The sequence below is a fragment of the Gopherus flavomarginatus genome, chromosome 7 (assembly GCF_025201925.1).
Source record: "Gopherus flavomarginatus isolate rGopFla2 chromosome 7, rGopFla2.mat.asm, whole genome shotgun sequence".
Classification (NCBI taxonomy): Eukaryota; Metazoa; Chordata; order Testudines; family Testudinidae; genus Gopherus; species Gopherus flavomarginatus.
The window spans coordinates 2,365,737-2,388,052 of NC_066623.1; the positions used below are offsets into that span (position 1 = coordinate 2,365,737).

Here is a 22,316-nt window from a genome sequence, read left to right on the forward strand (position 1 = left end):
TTACATTGTGCCAGATTTTAGCAGCTTTCTTGTTCCTTTGGTAACATGTCCAAAGCGCAGGTGATTTTAATTTTCTTGTACAGAGAGGAATGAAGAAGTTTGGAATTTGCATGCATGATCAGGACCTGTGTTTGGGAAAATGTAAACTCATCACAGTGGAAAATGTGTTGTTTGGAGTCTGGGGGTGAAAACAAAGCTGAGGATTTTGGAGAGACTGCTCAAGCCAGATGGCCTAGTGCATTCCCAGTCTGGCAGCCCAACTGCTGCCTCCTGTGTAATATACAGCCATTTGTTCTGGGATATTTACGCTAGAGCTGTTTCCATGTGAATGTTTGAAAAGCATTAAAAATAAACATATTAGGAGAGAGAAATTTATTTAATTCATATGAATAAGTTACTAAGCTGGCTGGCGCATCAGACGTAGAGAGACTGGACAAAATAATTAGATATTTGTGAATTCTATTTAGAGCTTTATAGAAAGAATTAAACCCACTCTCTTTGATACCCAATGCTGCATTACTTATGCAGGCTAAATCCCTATTGGAATCACTGGGAATTTTGCCTGGGTAAGGAGTGCAGGATTAGGTCATTAATGGTTAATCAATCATTCCAAGTCAAAATAATGTATTGCACTGTTATAGCTGACAGCATTTTATATATAGGTGATATAGCTATAACTCTTTCTGGGTGACGTCCTGGCCCCACTGAAGTCAATTGCAAAACTGCCATTGATTGAAATGGGGTCAGGATTTTATCCTTTCTATATGTATATGCATGTGTATACATATTGTTTTAGATATATCTCTGTATCTATCAGCAAAGATCCTTTTCGTCCCATTTTTAAGAAGCTTGTTTTTCGTTCTCCTTTATTTCGATTAGTGAGCTATTTTGTTTTGTGAAACATAAATGACGCATTTAACAGTGCATGGCTTTCGGTGCATGCGCTCTCGCTCTCTCTCTCTCTTTTGTAAATCAAGACTATGACATAACCAAATAATATACTCAACATGATCTCATTCCTTCGGGATTTTTTCTAATCCAGTTCTGAATACAGGACTGCTTGACTGCTAAATTGACACTGGGAGCCGTATTTCGCCCTCAATTATACTGGCATAAATCTGGATTACCTTGGAGTGGCAAAGGCCAGAATCTAGCTCTGTATCTTCCCAGTTTATACACCAGTTATTTCATGGCTCGATCCGGCAGTCTTTACTCAGGCAAAAACTCCCATTGATTTAGTTGAGGATTAGACCCTTAATTTGATATTTCCCTTTTTCATGTACTCGGTGTCACTGAAAAAGTGAAGTCCAGGAGTGACTGTCGTGTGCCCAGTTTAGTAATTTTCATCTTCTGGAAACAAATGTTTTACAGCTGATACTTTTTCATATTCTGTTTCATTTCACTGGAAATCAGTATTTGGCACTATTGTATTAGGGGCCAACCTTGCAAACTCTTTTGTGTGAGTAGATCTTACTCAGTGGATTTCTTGCATGAGGATTACTTACAGGCGTAAGGTTTTACAAAACAGAAGGTGAATTTTAAGGCAAACATTTAACATAAAGTCACGCAGAAGGAAGAACCCCTTCTAAAGTCTCTTCCCACTGTAGGAAATAAATTGAGTTTGAACTACAGTAGAAGTAAACAAAAAGGAAAAACAAAATATATAATTGTGTATTTCCTTTGGCTTTCTTTTGCCATGTGATTCTGGTGTGTATTTGCAAATTTATTTTTAGCCCTACATTCGCCCCACCCTACCCCACCCCCTACCCCTGTGATCTAACTTTGCACACCGTAACTTTCACTTTAACTCTTTGTTTAATGCGATAGCTGTTTGGCATGATCATGACTGTTCCAGAGCTCTGCTGAATCCTGGTACAATGACCCAATCTAAAGCTCAGACTTCACAAATTAATATTAAAATATGTTGGAAAATGACAATAGTTTTGGTGCAAGAATGCCTTTATTTAATTTAACGCTGAAATTTTTCACAGCAGCACCATTTTAGCCTCTTCCTGTAAAGTAATCTGTGCCTGTGGCAGCTGTAAAGATCTGAAACTTTAGCGGTTCCTGTTTCCTCTCCAAAACAAATTGTAGAAATAATTTTTTTATAACAGCACAGTTTGAGAGTGAATACAACAACGATAAAGCCAATAGATATATCAGCTGATCATTTTATTTTGTCGAGCTGCTGAATGTGTGCTTCATGTAAATGAATAGTTGTGTTCACACACTTTTGCACAAAGAAATAGGGAAATATAGTATGGGAGGGTGAGTTTGGGGCAACCAGCTAGGAAAATAACTTTCTGATCAATCCCATATACTTGCAAGCAAGGAGAAGACTGAGCTCTAGAGATGTGTATATATTATTTTGGGAAGTTACTATATGTGTAGCTTCAGTAACAATAGTCAAGTGCAAACAAAGCAAAAAACGAACCTCTAATGTACTGGAAGGCTAAAGAACGTCATGCACCCAGGCAGAGGATCACTGACGATAAACACAACAGACAAGGTGATTAGGTACCATATTGTTGACTCTGTGTGTTCATTATTGCTATTTAGTTGGGTTATTTAAGTGGGTACCTGGAGGTTAAGTAAACATAGCGGCATGAAGAAAGAAGGGAGAGGGAGAAAAGGAAAAGAGGAAATTAAATTGACTTGTTCTCATTTGTAGTTTCTGGCAGACCTTATCCTGCTCCCACTGACTTCAGTGCACACAAGATTGGCTCATATTAGGTGAACCATATTTTAAAATAGCTGAGGTTAAACAAAATGGGTCAAATCCTGCATAGTGGGTCAAATCCTTATTCAGGCAAAATTCTCACTGGGTCACATTGTGCCAAGGATTATTACACAGGACGTAGTGGAGAACTCTGCATGATAAGGAATGGCATGACCACTGATTTCAGCTGGCATTTTGCCCAGCTAAGGGTGTCAGGAGTGGTCTGGCATTTCTCCAGTCAGTGACTTGATTGGGGGGGAGGTTTTTCTTTATCCCAGGTTAGCAGTCAGATTCTGCATGGAACCGTTCAGTAGATTGTCTGGCTCATTTCTTTGTTTCTTTTTGCTCTCCAGATTCCCACTTGACACATAAAATACAAACAGAGCTCTTCTGTTGCCCAGCGGGCGCAGGCTCTCCCCGCAAGTTTTCATGATAATTGGTTCATGGGAATTACTTTTTAAAAAGCCCTCTTTGTTTGACTGGCAGGTAATCCACCTGCCCAGTTGACTGATCTCCACCATCTCTGGGTTTGCTCCATTGCACGTGGCAATCCAGCTCTTCCAGTGTGTCTTTCAAGCCACCTGTTGCTGTCCTGCAGGCTGATTTGAAACTAAGGGCCCAATCCTGCAAGGTGCTGAGTGACTTCTGTGGGGTGGGGCCTTGACTTCAGCGGGTGTTGAACTCTCTCCGCAGTCGGACTCGTGGGACCAGACTAAGGTGCTCAGTGCTGAATGTCAGCAACAGCAGCAGCCTTGACTGGAGATGGAAGACCCGGGATGAAATGCCCCACCCATTAGACTGACCCACAGTGGAGTGCTGGGAAATCCAGTACCATATCTCTTTTGTTTGAGCCTAACAGCAAAAACATACTAGTGGTTGCTTTGGGGAGACACATACTAAAATTGGAGTCATGCAATGAAAATGAGTGTGGATCCTGTGCAAGGATAATACTGACCAATCCCTGATATTGTCTGTAGTATTGCTAAATCATATTATAATGCACACTGTTAATATTACGTGTTATTGCTGCAAACGGTGTTTCAAAAATCAGCTCACGGTATCTAAGATTCATGATTCTGTATAGGAAAAACACTTATTGATTTCAGTGGGAGATATTTTTGAATGCAAACCAGTCTATCATCATCTCTTTTTACCATATATTAATTTGTTACTTATTATTCTTTTCCATATTTCCATTTTAATTTTATCTTGTAACATAAGAGACTTTTCTATTTATAATAACTATTTTATTGTTGGTTTTAGGGACTCCAGCATATTTAGCTTAGTTATATTTTCTTTAACTATAGTTTTACTGGATCAGAAATATATGGGAACACATTTTGTGCTAAGCAAACCTCGTCCCCCTCCAAGCATTATATCTGAGGCCTTAGTAGCTGAATCAACTAGTGATGTAAAGGTTCCCTTGGTTATCTTACGTTATACTGCAATAATAAAAGTAAAAGTTACTGAGCAATCGGAAAACATTTCCTAAGGGGGTATTAAATCCTCCGGCAGGGTCACTGGGAATAGACTTCATGCTGTTCACCTCACAAAATTTCCTTCTAATGCTCCCCTCCATGGGACGGTGTTTACTGGCTTGTGGAGGAGGAGGAGGAAGGCATGAACCTTCAAAGCACCAAAGCCCTGGGATCTTACTGCCTTACATGAATTGCAGCAGTGCTTACAGGCCACAGCAGACTTCATGGCCTCATGTGCTAGGCCCTGTACAAACACGTACAGTTGCTGTCCCGACGCGCTTGCATTCTAAATAGATGAGACAGACAAAATGGGGGAGGGCATAGATCTTCTCGCTCCCACTGTAGTGCCCTACCCACTAGACAGCACTACCATGCTCAAGGAACTGTACTCCAAGCCCCTGACTCCTGGGCTGCTCTAAACTGGGCTGAGCCATCCATTGTGTTCTCCGGCTCTCCTATGGCAAGGTGGCTTTGTGCTGCCATTGTCCGTCCTGACTGCTCCTCATTTCCTCTCCCAGGGCAGAGAGCAGTGCCGACTGGAAATTAGTGCTGCTTCTTGCCCACTCGGTGCCACAGAGATTCAGCCCGACGCGGCTGCCCTGGTGCGTCTTCTCTGGGCTCTGGAAAGGGACTTGGTGACATTTCCCAAAGTGCCTAAGTGACTTAGGAGCCTAAATCCTATTAGCAGGGACGGGGTGCTTTTGAAAACGTAACCTGGCACCTCTGTGCATTCTGGTTGACTCCCCTCCCAGGGGACCGATGCCCGGGGCATTGCTGGCAATGTGCGGGGCTGTACCGTGGCAGGGTGACATTGTGGGATGAGACTGACCTAGTTAAATGTTTTCTAGGGCAAAACAATAGTGATAGATCATCCTTTCTTGCTACCCGCAGCAAATGAAGCTCTGCTGCTGCTCTATGCATACCTATCACTGCTAAGCAGGTAGGAACACTTTCTAAATCAGCTGGGAGCAGCTTTATTCACTTAGCCTGGCATGTAATGCCGGTCCATTTACAATACACCCTTTAACCGAGTGCCATTTGTGTGTATATTCCAGGGGCAGACCCTATTTTGATGTGAATGTCTAGTATTTCCAGCGTTTTTGCAAATAATAAGGATTTTCCTCCTAACTCAGCTAAGATCATTTATCCATACCTGTTTGTTTTATTCTCACCCACTTCCCAGTGCATTCAGAGCACCTGATTCTCATCTTGTTTATACCACTGTAGATCACCCGAGCACTATGAGTGGGAGTGGAGAATCCGTCAGACCCTAACTTTTCTGGTAGCTAGTAGTGAAGTGCACAGGCGATACAACAGGCTTGCTTTTGGAATTAAAAATACATGAGCTGTTTTTTTTATTTAAAAAAAAAGAATAGGCCCTAAGTATGCTAAGCCCTTCTGGGTTTTAATGCTATTAGGTCTATATTTTATTCTGAATCGAAAGGAAAATTGTGGTTGTCTTGACTACTAAAAAAGCCTGTTCTACACACTGCTCTGAAGATGTGCATAATGTATTGTTTGAAATGGGAGAGGAAGGAAACTAACTCTAGTCAACTACAAATCTTGAAAGCAGTCTTTATGGTGACGCAGTCTGTTTAAGCACGCCATCCAGCACGCAACAATAGTTAAGCATTCAGTTATTGTGATGCATTTTATTTTCTCCAAACTCAGTTTGACGTGAAGCTAAAAATGTATTTTGTTTCTAGGCGATAGTGTATGAAGGCCAAGACAAGAACCCAGAAATGTGCAGAGTTCTTCTCACACATGAAATAATGTGCAGGTAAGAAAGACCCTGTTTCCAGTTAATTAGCAAGGAGAAGATGAATTTGTCTCTCAAAATCTAGGTTGGACCTGGAGCTATTTTAGGACTTAAATGTATCTTTCTTTCATTAAACAATCCCAAAAGAAGAGAGTTCTGCTCATGTAATTAGCAGCAAAGTCTCAGTCATCATACCAGTTTTCAATTATTTATAAAGGTTTGTCCTTAGCAGTCGGCTACTGGTTTGCATTTAGACACCTTAGCATTAATGGGCCTAGAATATCTTTCCTCACCAAAAATAATAAAATAAACTGCAATCTTGCTAGCTGTAATTATCTCCTCTCACAACCATAGCTGCACTAATAACATGACAAAGCATTCTGTTGATGGCCCAGGTGGCTTTAATTCAGCCAGGTTCAGACTTGAAATTTATAGCTCTCTCTTCTTCCACTTAACACAAACCTTCCTTGCAGTTTGTCTTTACTGGGGCTGTGCTTGTCAGTGTGGGTTACAGAGTTAGTTAGCCCCCAGTTCAACTAGCAACATCAAAACACAGGGGAGTTTTCTTGGTGATTTCCTAACTTGCCCCAGTGCAGGTCTGCTCTCTTGTTTAGGAACTTTCCCCCCACAGCATGCCTTTCTGGGGCTGGCCCTTTAAATCTGGCAGAGCCAAGCAGCTACTCTCCCTAAGGTGGCCATTTTAAAACTGGTGCCTGCCCCTGTCTCTTTTCTAGCTGGTAAGAATGCTTAACTCCTGTTTTCTCTTTCTTATTGCTAAGGAGATCTTTCCACAGAGTCCTTAGAACATGCTCATGACCCTGACTCTGCAATCCTAGGGAAGTTAGCGAGTGTTTTGCCTGCTTGAAGAGTGCAGGAGTTACACAGTAGACAGTAGCAATGCTGAAAAGAATGAATTCTCCAGTGGGACACAGGGAATCTTGGCATGAGTTTGCTGTTAGGAGAAGTCATTTGAATGTGTGAAAAACGCATGCTTAATACTTGCATGCATGTTGGCCTTTAAAAATATTTACTAAGCAGTAGCAGTTTGGCCCAAATCCTGAGGCCTGCTTCTGAGTGAATGAGCTTTGCACCGGCTTTCTCTGTGAGCTCGGAGAGTGCCTGGGCAAAGTCTCCAGGCAGATTCTCCACCACCAGAACCTGCCTGTTGGGTGGGTTTGGCCCATTGATTTGCACTGTTGCTGAGCCACTGGCTTCATCCTCAACCCCAGCTCTCTGGAGACACAGTGTTCTGCCCCTGGCAGCACCACATGGCACACGGGGTAAGTGGATTAGGCCCTTTGCATGGCCAGTCTTTGGCTAGGACCTGCAGCCCTTTTAGTAGGATTTGGCCCTTTAACTTGCAGTTCATTTTTGCAAAAATACATGTTTCCCAAGTACGTTTGAGATAATCAGTTGCAGCATGGAATGATTAGGCAAATTAAGGGCTGCAAGAGGCACCTGGTACTTTGGGATTTTGCTTTACTATGGATGCCCAGCCCCTTCTTTGTTCACAGAGGGAAACAGTCATGTCAGTAGCTGAGGGATCACCCTAAAATACGTGGGCCCTGATTGCACTGCTTGCTGTCTAGAGACCCAACAATGAACTATACCTAATGAGGCCCCTGAGCTACATGGACGTCACTTTTCGCACATAAATAATCCTAGAACAACAATGGCACTGGTCACTTGATTGAATTTAAACACCTGCTGAAGTGTGTGGAGGGTCAGTGCCCATATTTGCTGCTGTTACTGTATAATGGGCTGATCAGTTCTTAAATTCCAGGCTCTTTGAGCAGGTATTGTCTGCCGATATGTCTGTCTGTACACCTGCTTAGGGCCTCTGGGTGGTACCACAATACAAATCATCATTCTACCTCAAGGACCTGGCTATGCTGCTGTTGAAGACAATAGCATGACTCCTCCTAACTTCCATTGGAGCAGAAGCAAATCCCTATTCTAAACCCAGTTGAGTGTGGCTTTATTTTCCACAGAGCCAGTGCCAGCAGAAATCTCACTCAATGCTCTTTGAAAGACCCCAAGAGCTCTGTGTAGCGCGAAAGCTTGTCTCTTTCACCCACAGAAGTTGCTCCAATAAAAGATACTCCCTCACCCACCTTGTCTCTTTTTGAAAGAGTAGGGATTATAGAGACTTTGATGCATTAATTTTCCTAGATGTACTTTTAAAAAAAATTGGAGAATACACACACAGCTAGATTTCAGCCAATGGACCAACACATATCGACATCTAAGATTTACACTCATATCAATATATTTTGACTGAGATAAAATGTATTCTATTATTGGAATGCTGAAAAATATGACACTCAAATGCAGTCTTCCCTTCTATTCATGCAGTTTATGCTAGTTCCTAAAATTCATTGGCTCTCTCTCTTTATTATGATTGTCTTCCTTTACCCTTAGTTGCTTTCTGTGTTTTATCAAAAACACAAAGTATGGGGTAGAAAAAAAATTCTCAGACCATTGCAGGCAAATGTTGCATGCCTGATAGAGAAAAACCAAATTCAAATTTCATACTGCAAATGTTAGAGATTACAATTTTCCTGGCAGCCTATAGAGGGGTGCTGTTTGTTTATCAGGCTGCTTGACCCTATTACACAAATCTGTCATCTATTGTGTTGCTAACACTCCTTTAAATTGCAAATCTGATGCTCTTTAGGGGACTCAAGGAAAAAAAAAACCTCTCTCCACACCATTCTATTTCTCTTGATTTCTTGCCTGTTGTAAGTGGAAGTTGGGATGTGCTGAATTTGCACCAGGGGTGCAAATGCAGCCTCAATTATAAGCATAAAATTAGAGTCTGTTCCCCATTAATCAGCCCAGCTAATTGCTATGCACTACCATTAGCCATATGGTGTGAAAGACAGCTTGCTCTCCCTAAGATGAAATTTCTTCTTTTCAGACATGAAATAGTGAGGGCTCTGTATTTTAAAATAGCTTGTTTTAGATATTTAATTCCTAAACAACTTTCTGCAGTGCTTTCTGTCAGGACTAACTGCACAATAAAACCTTGCATTTATGTGACAAAAGCTGTTTATTTATAGTGTACTAAAACTATGGGGTTGATAAGACCAAGAATTGAAATATGCAAGAGAGACCCTTGACTATTGTAGAAAAAAGTGAGCGAGTTACATTTCAGGTGTTTGTTTATCTGTAGGGGTTTCATTGTTCTTTGCAGATTACAAAATAAGGCTGTTCTTTTGTCTGACATGTTAACGGTTGGGAAGAATTCATTGACTCAATGGAATTTATTATTGTTATAGGCAGCACAGGTAGGGACACCGATAATTAGAATTGCCTGACACTTTCCTTTGTAAAACCCTGTTTTCAGTTGCTTATAACTTTGGTAAAGTTGATTACCGTTCAGGCTGAAATTCCCTATGCATGGTGAATGGCTAAGGCTGTATTTTTGGGAAAGTTTAAGCTAATATGGCTCTGCCGTTTCCAAGAATGAAGTTATGGAAAATATGTTGTTTTGTCCATGTTAAAAAAATTACAACTGTTGTGCTGAGAAACTCTACCAGCTCCATGCTGTGGAGCAAGGACTTGAAATTAGGCAGCATGGTTGCCTTGATGTCAGACAGCTGCCTTGTGCCATACCCATGAAAATCCACCCATATTAGCCTCTTGAAAAAATGCAGTTTGCACATACTCGGTAGAGACTTGTTGAAGTTTGGCATCTAAATCTCGGAAGATGCCATCTGCACTGAGCATGCTCCAGCCCCTCACAGCTCCCCCACTGCAGCCTGGCTGCAGCTCTGCTCCCATCCCCGGTCACGGACCTGGCCCAGACCCACCCCAGCTGTGGCCCAGGCCTCTGCCCCCTTGCCTCTATCCGCGTTCCTCATCCCTGAGCTGCAGCCCCATACCTGGTTCCAGCTCTGGAATGGGTGAGGGGTGTAGTAGAGCAGCGCCGGGGCTCAACCCTCCTTGCAGGCAGAGGGGAGCCACACCGGCCCACCGCGCTCCGTCACCCCAGGTCCGTCCCTTGCTGCGGGGCAGAGTGAACCCATAACAGTTAGCAAGTGGCCCAGGCTCTTAGGCAGGGCGGGGCAACACACACAGTCTAGCGGGGCTGAGCACAGGGGAACAGCATATAGCCTCCACAGGTCAGGGGAGGGGGAGTCTGCCACCCTTGAAGGTTGCAGAGGGTGAAGGGGTGGCAGAGGGAACGCAGGCCCTCCCACTCCGCTGCGTTCCAGCTCGGGGCCCTAGTAGCGGTCAACACCGCCAGCGGTCAGTGGGGGATCCTGACCGAAACACACTGCCATCGGCTCAGGTAAGCCTGCAGCCTGACTGGGGTCGGCTGCCCCCGGGCCACTTCCAACCTCCCCCTCACTGGCTACCTGCCCTCTGCCAGTGTAGTCCAGAGGGTCCCAGAGCATGGGTTCCTCAGGGTGTCCGGCGCTGGGAGGTCCAGTCCACTCGTCGGGGTACCGGGCGCCGGGAGGTCCGGTCCACTCGTCGGGGTACCGGGCGCCGGGAGGTCCGGTCCACTCGTCGGGGTACCGGGCGCCGGGAGGTCCGGTCCACTCGTCGGGGTACCGGGCGCCGGGAGGTCCGGTCCACTCGTCGGGGTACCGGGCGCCGGGAGGTCCGGTCCACTCGTCGGGGTACCGGGCGCCGGGAGGTCCGGTCCACTCGTCGGGGTACCGGGCGCCGGGAGGTCCGGTCCACTCGTCGGGGTACCGGGCGCCGGGAGGTCCGGTCCACTCGTCGGGGTACCGGGCGCCGGGAGGTCCGGTCCACTCGTCGGGGTACCGGGCGCCGGGAGGTCCAGACAGCTGCTCCCCAGGCCGAGCGTCGGACCGCTCAGTCGGCTCCCCTGAGTACTGGCCCCAGGGGAGGTCAGGCCAGTACCCCGCTGGGTACTGGGCACGGGGTAGGCCAGGCCCAGCAGGAGCTTGGGCCCTAGCATCTGCCTTCTGTGGCAGCCTCCTCCTAACTGAGCACTGGGGCCGGGCTTTTGTACTCCCGGGGGGCGGGGACAGGCAGAGGACGGGCCTTGGACTTCCTGTCCCGCCCCTTGACTTCCAGGGGGCGAGGACAGGCGGCGGGGCCTCCGCCTGTGGCTGCACCTTCTCTGGCCTATGTCCCTCAGGAGCGCGGGGGAGTTGGGCCCCCTTGCTACAGGGGGCATGGGCAGGTTTGGGGACACTGCTCCAAAACAACTGAGCGTGCTTCTGTGTGAGAACGCATGGGTTGAGTGGGACCTTACCTACATTTGCTCCTCCTAACTGCCAGGGGCAACCATGGTACTGGGTTCCAGGACTGCGAGAAGGGGGACTGTCTGTCCTGTGCTCTCATAGAACCCCTCCCCAACCTCGTCAGAACCTGGAATCGAATCCATTATTCCTGAGTCTCAACATTGTGCTGCTGTGAATCCCACTGCCAAAGTACCTGTCTCCATCTCCCTCTAGTGGCAAGTCTAATCTGAAGATAATAGCCTTCTACTGCTACTAGTTTTTCTGTTAGCTCAAGGGGTGGTGGACTGTGTTGTGGATCTAAGGATCCTCACCCTGCTGCTGACCCATGTCAGGGTTTCACATGAGACATTTTTGTTTTTAAATTTTTAAACTTTGTTTAAAAAAAAAAGGGAAATCCATCCTGTGCCATGAATGAAGCAGTTCACTCTGGCTGACGTGGTGGTTGTGATTTGGCTGTACTGGGCTAACTAGAGAACATCTGCCTGCACTGTTGTTGTTGTTTATTATTATCAATAAAACCCCCTTGTTCTAGTGCAGTCTGTGTATGCAGTGGTTTGCACACAGGGGATGAGCAGTGTTCAGGACTCCCTAGTGCTAAATCTAAGGGCTGGATTGTGAGGGGGTGATGTGGAGACGCCAGCCTGACTCCAGAAGAGCCAATTAGCGGGATTGTGCTTTGGGAGCAATTCTGCATGCAAGGGCTGTGCAGGAAGCACCCATCCTAACAGTGTGGCCGGCTGTTCCCTTCCCCCACCCCCAGCCCTTTCAATGGGCAGGTGCACAGTGGGGAAGGAGGCCAAGACCCTGCCTTCTCCCTATCCCCTTCAGGGACATGGGTGGCCCCTAGGAACCATAGAGGGACTAGTCCTTATGCTGCTAAGTGCAGGGATTGTGATGCCAAGAGGTCCTCCCATGGCATATGCAAGGGGAGGAGGCTCCCTGTATGATGCTCCCTTCCCCTTCCAACTGCACAATGGCCAGTCATGGCCTGGCCCTAGACAAGGTGAACATCATTGATGATGTTGGCCAGCAGCTGAAGGGAGGGAGCCTGTAGGTGGTTGGTGTGACGAAGGCAGGAATGCTTGCTGGAGGAAGTAGGCTATAAGGAGGGGAGAAATGGTACCATGGGAAGCAGGAGGCTGATCTGGATGTGAAGAGTGCAGCATCCGTCTGATGTAGAGAAGGAAGAGAAAGCAAAAGGAGCTGGAAGAGCTAGATGAGAAGGGTGCATTAGCATATTCTCTTTTTCCTGTATTCAGTTCAGATTTGGTTGGGAGCCTCTTAGGGGCTTCTTTTTTAATGCATGTTAAGTCAGAGAGAGATGCAACCATCAAACTCTGGGTACCACTTCAGAACGGGCACTGGCGTTCTTGCACGGTGTTCAGTTTACACGTGCCCAAGTATGCCAGCAATACCGAGACGCACCATGCAAGCTGCCTGGCCAGTATCCCATACGGACCTCCTCCAGAGGCCAGCAGGGGGAAAGTTGAACCTCCATGCACAGTATGTTTCTTCTTGGTTCTTCATAAGAAAAGCTTGTTTTAAAAGTGACCTGCAAGGGAGGAAAAAATTGGTATTGTGCCCTTTCCCTGCATTCATTATGGTTATAAAGAAAAGTTTTTCTTTTCTTTTTAAAAAACAACAACAACCCTTTTGTACTTTTTAACCTTAGCAGCATCAAGAATGTCAAATCTCACCTTCCCTGTTTTAATCAGAGGATTTCTTGGAGGACTCAGATCCCAATATTCTCCTCTTTCTCGGTTCTTAGCTGAAGGGATGAGGGAAGTGGGTATTTAGCAAAGACAGTTGTCATCCCAAGTGTTAATTAGCTATTAACAAAACCCAGAGCGTTTGAATCAGACTGAATAAAAAAATCACTTCTCATGTCAGTTTATGAGGTTTCAAATTGAGGCTTTCTGTGATGTCTTAATTCTTCAGTTGTCCATAGAAAAACCAGGCTAGACAATGCTTGAATTTCTAATGTAAAAAATAAGCAGGGAAAAAAACCTCTTAAAACCGAACATTTTGGCCCTTCCTTGTATTTCATTAAGCTGCAAGGAAAAGGGCACAGAGCCATTATTTTTCACCTTCACATAATACACAAGGGCTGCATTCGTTCACCCTTACTCCTGTGTACTGGTACCTTACTGCCCAGGAAATCCTATTCAGTGGCCACTCAGTAGCAAGACAGTATTCCCCAGACCTTTAAAGGGGAGCTTCCCTGCAAGGAAACAGAACCAATCCATTCCCCCATTAGTTTTAGGATGTGTTAATCCTCCCCATCTTAATTTATGTATCTTCACCCCACCTGGGCTTGTTCTTTACAAGGGGCCCCTTCAAGGGGCATGTCCCAACACTACCCGAGGTGTTTGGCCCTGATCCAGGAACTTGTTTCGTGTGAACAGACTCCCTGTTGGTTAACGTGTGGACACTGGCATCTGCCCATGTGGATCAGCTTCCAGGGGCCTTGAACAGCATAAGTAAGAGTGGCAGATTCTGGCCCCATGGGCCAAGTTTTGATACCCACACATTCAGTGCCAGCTTGCTGTAGGAATAATCCTTTTGGAGTCGGTGGGGCTACTGACGGGATAAGGTTCTTCTAAACGGCAGTGAGAATGCCAGAATCTGGCCCTGTTTCGCGTTAGTCACAAGAACTGTGTGTCTTAACTTGTGCTAACTATGCTTCTAATTAAAATGTAATCATTTGAAAATATTAGTGGTTTTTATTACTTTGTTTTTGGGTAAATTTTGCCATCCCACATATTCTAGCTAAATTCCCCTTTATAAACAAAAAAGAGGGGAAAAAAAGTTCCCCATGACTTATGAGCTTATTTTATTTCTTCCTACATTCTGATATATTTTGTGTGTCGAGGCTTTTAATTTTGTTGGTGAATCAGTTTTGGGGTTGTACTCTAAAATGAAACAGCTTTTGGGGCTGTCCTAAACAATGTGCCTTGCACAGAATTGGACATCCTGCACATGCATTACCTGTGAAAAGTTTCAATCCTGAATAGTTGCCTTGAAGCTTTGACAGTGAAAAGCATTATGTATTTTTTTTCTTCTTTGAAACTTTTTTTTTCCTGTTGGAAACCACATTTCAACAGGCTGGGTTTGTAAAGCCATTTTTTTGTTTTTGTTATGTTTAGTGTGGCTAGTGGCTGTATTGCTAGTCTTGGTGGGTTACTGTACATTATTCGTTCTATTGTTCAGCAGCATAAGAGAACCTTTGTCATACTCCCAGCAGAGCTATTTATATAGTGTGGCATTTCTAATGACTGCTTCCTGCGCTGGTGTTCTTCCACATTCTGCAGGAACAAAATAATCCCTCTTAGATGAAGTAAGAGTAGCTGTAATTCCTACTAGAACCCTAATCCTGAATGTTGAAAATTGGCATTTACAGAAAGGTTCGTTGTATATGGTGAGGCTTGTCAGTCCCAATCAGTTAGGGTGACCAGATAGCAAGTGTGAAAAATCGAGATGGGGTCGAGGGGGTTTGTTGGTGCCTAGATAAGACAAAGCCCTGAATATCAGGGCTGTCCCTGTAAAATCAAGACATATGGTCACCCCCCAGTCTTCAAGTCTGCCAAATGCAGAGGGTCCGTCCTCTCTGGCGAAGGTGGAAACTAGGGGTAATATAGGCAGAACCATTGCTAGGGTACGGCGAATTGGAGAGACTGCTCCGGGCCCTGAGCTTTGGGGGCCCCCCATGGGCCGATGTGATTGGCTGGCGTGGTCGGTCCCAGAAGTGAAGTTGTCACTTCTGCCCTGGGCCTTGCACCCTGCTAGGGCTGGCCCTGAATATAGAGGACCCCAGCCCTAGATCCACACACAGACAGGTTCCTCCAGGAACAGATCTCCACCCTGTGGTGTGATAGGGAAGCTTAGTCACTGCGGTGGCAGTGTAAGCACAGGCACTGCTGAGGTGACAGTAGGTGAGGGATCTGTGTCGGGGGTGGGAAATGAGGGGCAGGCCGGGGCTGGGGCTGCACTGGTGTCCTGATTGTACAGAGACAAAGTGCCCCTATGGCCTGGGGCTGTGTTCGTTTACTTCTTTTACTCCCTTACAAAGGGGAGTCACAGGGATGGGGTTGTAAGGGGGAATCCTTGGTGGGTGGATATTTATGTTCTGCCACGAGGGAGATGAAGGAAGTGGGTAAGAACTGATTGGTTACATGGGACTGCTCATGAGAGTAAGGGCTTTGAGGTTTGGTTCCAAGGAAAGTCCGGATCCATCTCTTAACTAGTTATGTCCTGGAGGATTTTCTGCCCTAAGCGGAAATGGGTATATATCGTATGAGAGATCGTGTGTGATATTTTAATGAGTCAGGCTTTTAATAGACAATAACCTCTGACAAGAAATCATCACAAACAACAACTTAACTCTCTTTGGAAACAATGAGCCATCTTAGTTCAAAAGAATCCAAGTCTCAAGGTCAGCAATGGAGCAATTCTTTGTTAGAGGGAGCTTACGTTTCACATGCCTGCTTTGTATCTGACCTAATACAGGGCACCAGCCGGCAGCACTGTGCTTTCCATAGTACTGTTAGCAATCATTAAAATTCTCAGAAAAATTAGAGAAACAGATACACTCAAGCATAAAAAGCAGCAGCCAATGGCATTTCTGTTTTAGCTTCTCTGCTAACAATAGTGTTTTAAAAGGGGAAAATATTGTGCTGGGAATTTCTACTTCCCCTGGAAACCAACAGTATAATATGAGCACCAATCCAGATGTTAAAATTATGTGCACTGGAAAAATAGCCCACTCTTGTTATAGGTCTTGATGTGTGTGTATTGACCCTATGAAAAGAGGCAGACCACACTCCCCATCCTGAACTATTGTTCGTGAAAGTGGGCAAAACCCCTTTCTCTTTATGTTTGCCATTACTAACCAGCTGTGCAAGAAGTTAAACATAGTAATTAACCCATATGTGACCCACTAAATTCGACTGATTTCCAGACAGGGACAGAATGGTAACTCTAGCTTGCAATTTGAACCTCCTGTGTTCGTAATGATGATTTTACAGTGTAATGGTTGCACTAAATCCTCTCACTTTTGCTCCGTAGCCGGTGTTGTGACAAGAAAAGCTGTGGCAACAGAAATGAGACTCCATCAGATCCAGTGATAATTGACAGGTAAGGACGGCTATTGTTACCTTCAATTTTATTTTATTCCTCATTATAATGAAACACCTGCGCTGTGTTGCTAATGGGAAAGGGGCTATGTGTATATGTGGATGAAATTTTGTTGTTGATACCAAATTCGTTGCGCTGTGCAATTGTGATTCCCATGGAAGGGCCATATGGAATGTAACTGTGAGACCTGCTCTTTGGAATGCTCTAGTGTTTGTATCTGATTCATGTTCCTAAAGGGGATATTTTTCTTGCTGGCTTTCTGTGGCTCAATTCACATGCTGTGCCAGGGAAGCTTCAGAAATAAAATAATAGTTTGTGATTTATGGAATGTGGTTGGGTGCTTATAAATATTTAACTTTAATTTGAAAAATGTTTGAATCATTATCACTTTTATCTACAGTAGTTCTGTTGGATGTAATCCATCTACATTTTAAGGTTTTTATTTATGCATAAGAACAGTTTAAAAAAATATGCAAACTAAGATTTTCTCCAGTTATTTTCTTTGGTTGGAGTGCTATTTTGACTGTATTGTCAGCTGATTAATTCATTTTGCCTGTCTTAATTATCATGTTTTTAAACAGATCCATATTACTAATCTGACATGACCAAGTAAATCACTGTAGAACGATAAATCTGTTTTAGTTGTTCTGAGCAATTTGCAGTCTGTTTGCAAATTATGCAAAGTTGTAGCCAAATAGTCATTTTTATATTTTAATTATTGAAATTCATTGTACAGAAACATATATGATAAACAGTTTATTATGTGGCATTACTCTGCGAGAGTTAAATGGCCATGAAGGACTGAAACTGTCTGTCATCAAACAGGGAAAGCAATACCATGCAGTAATCAGTGAATACAGGGACCCCGAAGGGACACTAACCTATGCACAGGAAAGGCAGAATATAGCGTATAGTTCTTCTTTGTCTTATTGTCTGAGTTAATGTTCGCTGTATTAAGTTCAAAATACCTTTTGTGCTGGAGTGTCCATTTTTATGAAAAAAGGTAGAGTCAGATCTGTTCAGCACTACATCAAAACGGAATTATATAAAAGAGAACATAGCAGAGAGGCAGCACTTGGCATTGTGCTTAGGCAGTCTTTCAGGTTTGTGTCTTGTTTGAGTTTGTTAAGCAAGTGCATGCTTTGGCAGCTTAGAGAAAACGTTTTGGTTCGTTACAATATCTAATCCTGAGATCGTTTTAATCTCAAAACATATATATTTTACATATGCATCTGTTCACCTGATGCTAGAATTAGGTAACACCAGGGGAAGTAAAAGAACACACATAAAAACACATCTCTGTAGAGATATCTCTAAGTAGGGTGCAGAGTTGAACAGTATAAAATAGAGTGTTAAAGTGGCATTTTGAGCTACATGAAAGCTACAAAATTCACATGCATTTTTCATTGTACTGAAAAAAGAAATGTTAAGATGCTGATAGCTGGTTTACAGAAATATTTTGTTTAACGATCCAATATGCAGAGCTGTTAGTTGCAATTCATTTAAACTGAACCCTACAGATTTTCAGCAGCTTTAAGGGAAAAAAAACAACAAACCAATTATATGAAAAAATGGGTTTAACTTCCTAGTAGTGATCAAATTAGCAGTATTTAGTTAAACTGATACAAAGCTTGCAATTTTGAACACCGGTTTTAAAAAACAAGTTGAATACTGTTTAGGTTATAATATAAATCTTACCTCGCCACCTGCACTGAACCCCCTTTCGCTTGTGAATGGGTTAAGCTTTTAAGTTCTTCACTTGGTTTTAAATTGTGACTTTGATACAGAAGGTTGATATGAGTGTGGTTTGAATAACATTTGATTTTGACCTGTTCCTGTGGGTTGCAGTGGGATAAGAAATTTGACTCAGCAGTGCTGTAATTAGCCTTCCCTGTGTTTTTGAAACAGGATTGTGTTACCTGGATCGCATTAGTGTGGCTTCTATTGTTGCCGCTTTGCATCTGTCCCAGTAGGGTACTTAAAACCTTTTCTTGGCCGTGGCTAGCTCAGACAATTTAGGCCAAATAAGTACGTGCTTTATACAGTTAGTGGCTTTAGTGATGTTTCTCTTGACATTTATCCTATTCTTTTTTTTCCCTTTTGGTTTGAAAAGTATGAAGACATCTATATGGAGCTGCTATATCTTAAGAGGAGTACTTTAACAATTGTTGTAAAAAAAAGTCTGCACAAGTCAGAACATGTGTTTAGTTGCGCTTGTCGCTTCTGCATGCATAAAATCTTAAGCTATTGTGTCAATTGATATGCAAAACCATATTTAGCTATTTTTATTTGCATGTGAGCTTGCAGACTTCATTTGACATTTGGGCTAAAGCACTCCCACATGCCTTGCAGTCTGATAAAGCCTTATCTTTGAATTTAATCTGACTTTAACACAGAATCACCACTTAAGCTCTTACCATTTTTTAAGACAACCATACTTATATGAAAAATGCTGCCCTATTCTCCTGCCGACTCTCTTTTTGATTGGTTATTCAAGAAAGCCATTTGTGAGATACAGATAGAGCAGTCTTTGTGGCTACCAAGTTAACTTGTACAGTCAACTTAAAAGTTAGATATTTTTACTTACTTAAAAGTGTGGTTAAAAATTTCAGTAGGTGCATGTGAGAACAGTCTAGAAAATTATTTTATATTTTAGTCTACTATAAAAGTGACCTAGAGAAATTTAGCATCCATCTCTTCTCTGAAGAGAGGTATAAATCTATTATTGTTAGAGATAAGTCATCTCAAGGAAGCTCATAGAAAAAACACAATGTATGTGGAATTATCTTTATAGAATTGCCTGTATACTTGATCATGAACCCAGTTTTACATGTAACTAAACGAAGCTCTATCACCAAGAACTAATTGTAAAAGGGTATTATTGTCACAACACAAATGCACAATTATTCCTGTTACAAATGAAGCAATAGGCTGCATAGTAATCCTAGATAAAGTAAAAATGTAGCACTTGATGTTATTATATTAAATTCTAGATTGATTTAACATTCAAATTGTAACTCATATTTGAATTTAAAATATTTGCAATAAAATTCCTGTGCAGGAATTGAATAAATTGTAGTTTTATTACCACACCAGATATCCTTGTATCCTAACCTTTTCCCTTACAGTTATCTTAGTTCAATAAATAAAACCTCATTAGACTATTCCCATTTCAATGAGTTTATTAAATTTTACAGGAGTAATTAGCATAAGCTGTGCTAATTTTTCTGGAAGACTAATGAGAGAGCTTCCTAATTAGGTTTGCTTTGTAGGAATCAGAAAAGATGATAATGACAAAAGTCACATAGGGTGGAAAGTGGAGCTGTATATTTTTTCTTGATTTGGGAAAACTGCTTCTGTAACTTGGCCCTCTTGCAAGCTTTTTTTTAACCCACCTGATCATTGTGGATCTAGATAGTCAATTGAGATACCAATGCTTGCTGTGCTTTTCTTTACCCTTTATGGATGGATCTAGTACACAGTAGTCCTGCTGGTTAAGATAAATACAGATCGTTGTTTCAGTCTCCAACATGTGGCAGATGAACTTCAGCATAAAGGGTCATGTTCAGTCTACAGGTTCTATACTATTCCTGAATTTTGTCTGTACCGATTTTAAAAGAGGACCTATTTAGGTGAATTTCAAGACTCGTGTCTTTCTAGAAGATGCACTGTAGTTCAACTGTAAGTTGTTAGGCTTGATAGAATCCTTACCAGGTGAATTTCTGTACTCTGTGCTTTGCAGGAGGTCCGACTGGTGATCATAATGGATCCTTCTGGCCTTAATTTGTGAAAACTTTGAAGTGCTTCATGCACTGCCATCTTTCCTTACATTGAAATGGACCCAACTTCTGAGGAATAAATTGCATTTGTCATTTGCTTACCTATTTTGGCCCAATCAGGGCTGTTGTCAATAGGAGTTATCGGATCGATCAATATTTTTCTCTTATCTCTCTGGGATGCACCCAATCACCAAGGTGTGTGACTTGCTTACAGGCGTTTTTGAACTAGTTCAGTCTCTAACCTGAAAATGTTTATATTTGCAGGTAGGATTTCATAGTGCAGTGACAGGAAAAGAAGCGTGAATGACTTTCACTGCCTCCATTTTACTGCTTTAAAAGTCGTCATGTAGTGGATTGTATTTTATGGGCCTGATCATCTTCTTTCATGCCAAAATGCCTTGCAGAGGAAATACAGGTGTTTTGTAGGAAAGTAGCACCAGTTATACCCTATTGCCTCCCCAAAATCTTCTGTTCAGGCCTAGTGCAGATGTGGCAATGAATGCATTTAACAGTAGCGTTACATGCCCAGGGAAGGTCTCTGAAGTGCCGTAAAGTCAGGTAGTTTATAGATGCTTTTCCATCATCAAAGAGGAGAGGTGATGTCAGGATTGGGATTTTGCTTGTGAGGAAGCAATGGGTGTTTGGATGCAGGGAAATAGCTCAGTGCCCACAGAACCTTGATCGTGAAACAAGATGGTGTGGCACAGGCCTAGAGTGGCAAAGGAGATTTCAGCACATGCAATGACATTGGAAACAGTCTGGGATGGGTGCTAGTAACACCTAGCAAAGGGACGTCTGTCCCTCTGGCAGCACACTCTGTGTTCTGGTCATACACTACAAACAGGTGCCCAATAGGCTGTATCTGCACCCCAAGCCCCGTTACCAGCGGTGAACTGAACTGAACAAAACCGCCAGCATGGTCTGTCTACAAGACTGCGTTTTAAGGTTGTCTTCACCTGCCTTCATTTATGCTCCCTATTGGCCTATTTTTACATATGGCCAGTAGAGGAACCTGGGGGATAGCCCTGTTACCCTGGGCCATAGCTCCATTTTGTCTCGCAATCAGGCATGGGAGTTTGATGGCAATCGCTGCTAGGTGTATTTTGGGAGATAGGAGGTTTGTCTAACATGCTGTGTCTCCAGCTTGCCCTGCATCAGAAGGCACGATGACTTTTATGGAAACGTAGATTGTTTAGTGGATAATGCGGGCAAGGGAGTCAATATTAATGCAAGTGTAGAGTAAACTGAGAAGCCATTTTGGTGTCACTAATCCAAAATGAGGTACATTGTAGGAACAGAAAAGTGGAAGTTAATGATCATACATTGGTGAAAGGAGGATTGTGGCAAAGGGAATATAAAATATGTTACCTTCATGCACATACATGAAGTAGGCTGCCTTGTCTGTACCAGCAGACTGAGCAATATCTCCCCTCCCCCCTATAAAGTTCTGCTACTCTTGTATCCTACAGACTAAATGCATTAATGCTCCACGCAAGTTCTCAGAAGGGACAGAGTTCAGCCTAGATGCGTGAATGTTATTTGCTTTAAGCCCATTACTTGACTTTTTGAGAGGATAGCGACCAAACAGTACTCTACAGGATTTGGTTATGATTGGTACATCTGTCAAGTATTATCTGAAGTCTTTTTCCATGTAAATTAGGTAACCAAAAGAGTCTTGACTCTTCATAACATAAATGGAGGCTCCAGTCAGTACAAACTTGTCACTTAGGAGAGTCAAATACAAATGTCTGAAACCCCTCCCCTCAGTAAATAGGCTCTAGAGGTACTCCTAAATTGGCGTAGAAATGAACCCTGATGTGGCTTCAGTCTTGCTTCAAATAAAATAGAATTGGGGGAGAACTTCACAGGGATTTATGCAAGAATTTTCTTTCGTTTCAGTCCGTGTGGGTTGTGTCTCTCTCCCCAGCTCTTCCTTACCTGCACTCTGGAGCTCCACTTTGTGTTTCAACTTTGTATAAACCCAAAATCTCAAAGCAGAAATTGGCCTAAAGCAAACAATTTCCACTTGTTTGTTTGTTTGTTGGATTTGATGGATAAAAACAAAGAATTTTGTATGATTTCAGAACTATGGTACAAACTCCTAACATGGTCTGAGCTTCGCTCAAGAGGTTTGTGAAACTCTCGGAAACCTAGTTCCGAATTTCCAGTTGATTTTATGTTGTTTTGGGTTTATCTAAAAACATGTCACACTGCACTAATGGT

General features: G+C 43.2%; 1 protein-coding gene across 8 annotated transcripts in view; it reads left to right on the plus strand.

Annotated features, from left to right (window-relative positions):
• The window catches only part of EBF1 (EBF transcription factor 1), a 325,256-nt gene that overhangs the window by 8,721 nt on the left and 294,219 nt on the right, over positions 1-22,316 (plus strand). For all 8 annotated transcript variants that reach the window (XM_050961296.1, XM_050961300.1, XM_050961297.1 and 5 more), the window contains exons 5-6: positions 5,904-5,977; positions 16,246-16,314. In XM_050961296.1, the coding sequence (XP_050817253.1) occupies positions 5,904-5,977; positions 16,246-16,314 (143 nt within the window). The remainder of the gene's footprint in view (positions 1-5,903; positions 5,978-16,245; positions 16,315-22,316) is intronic.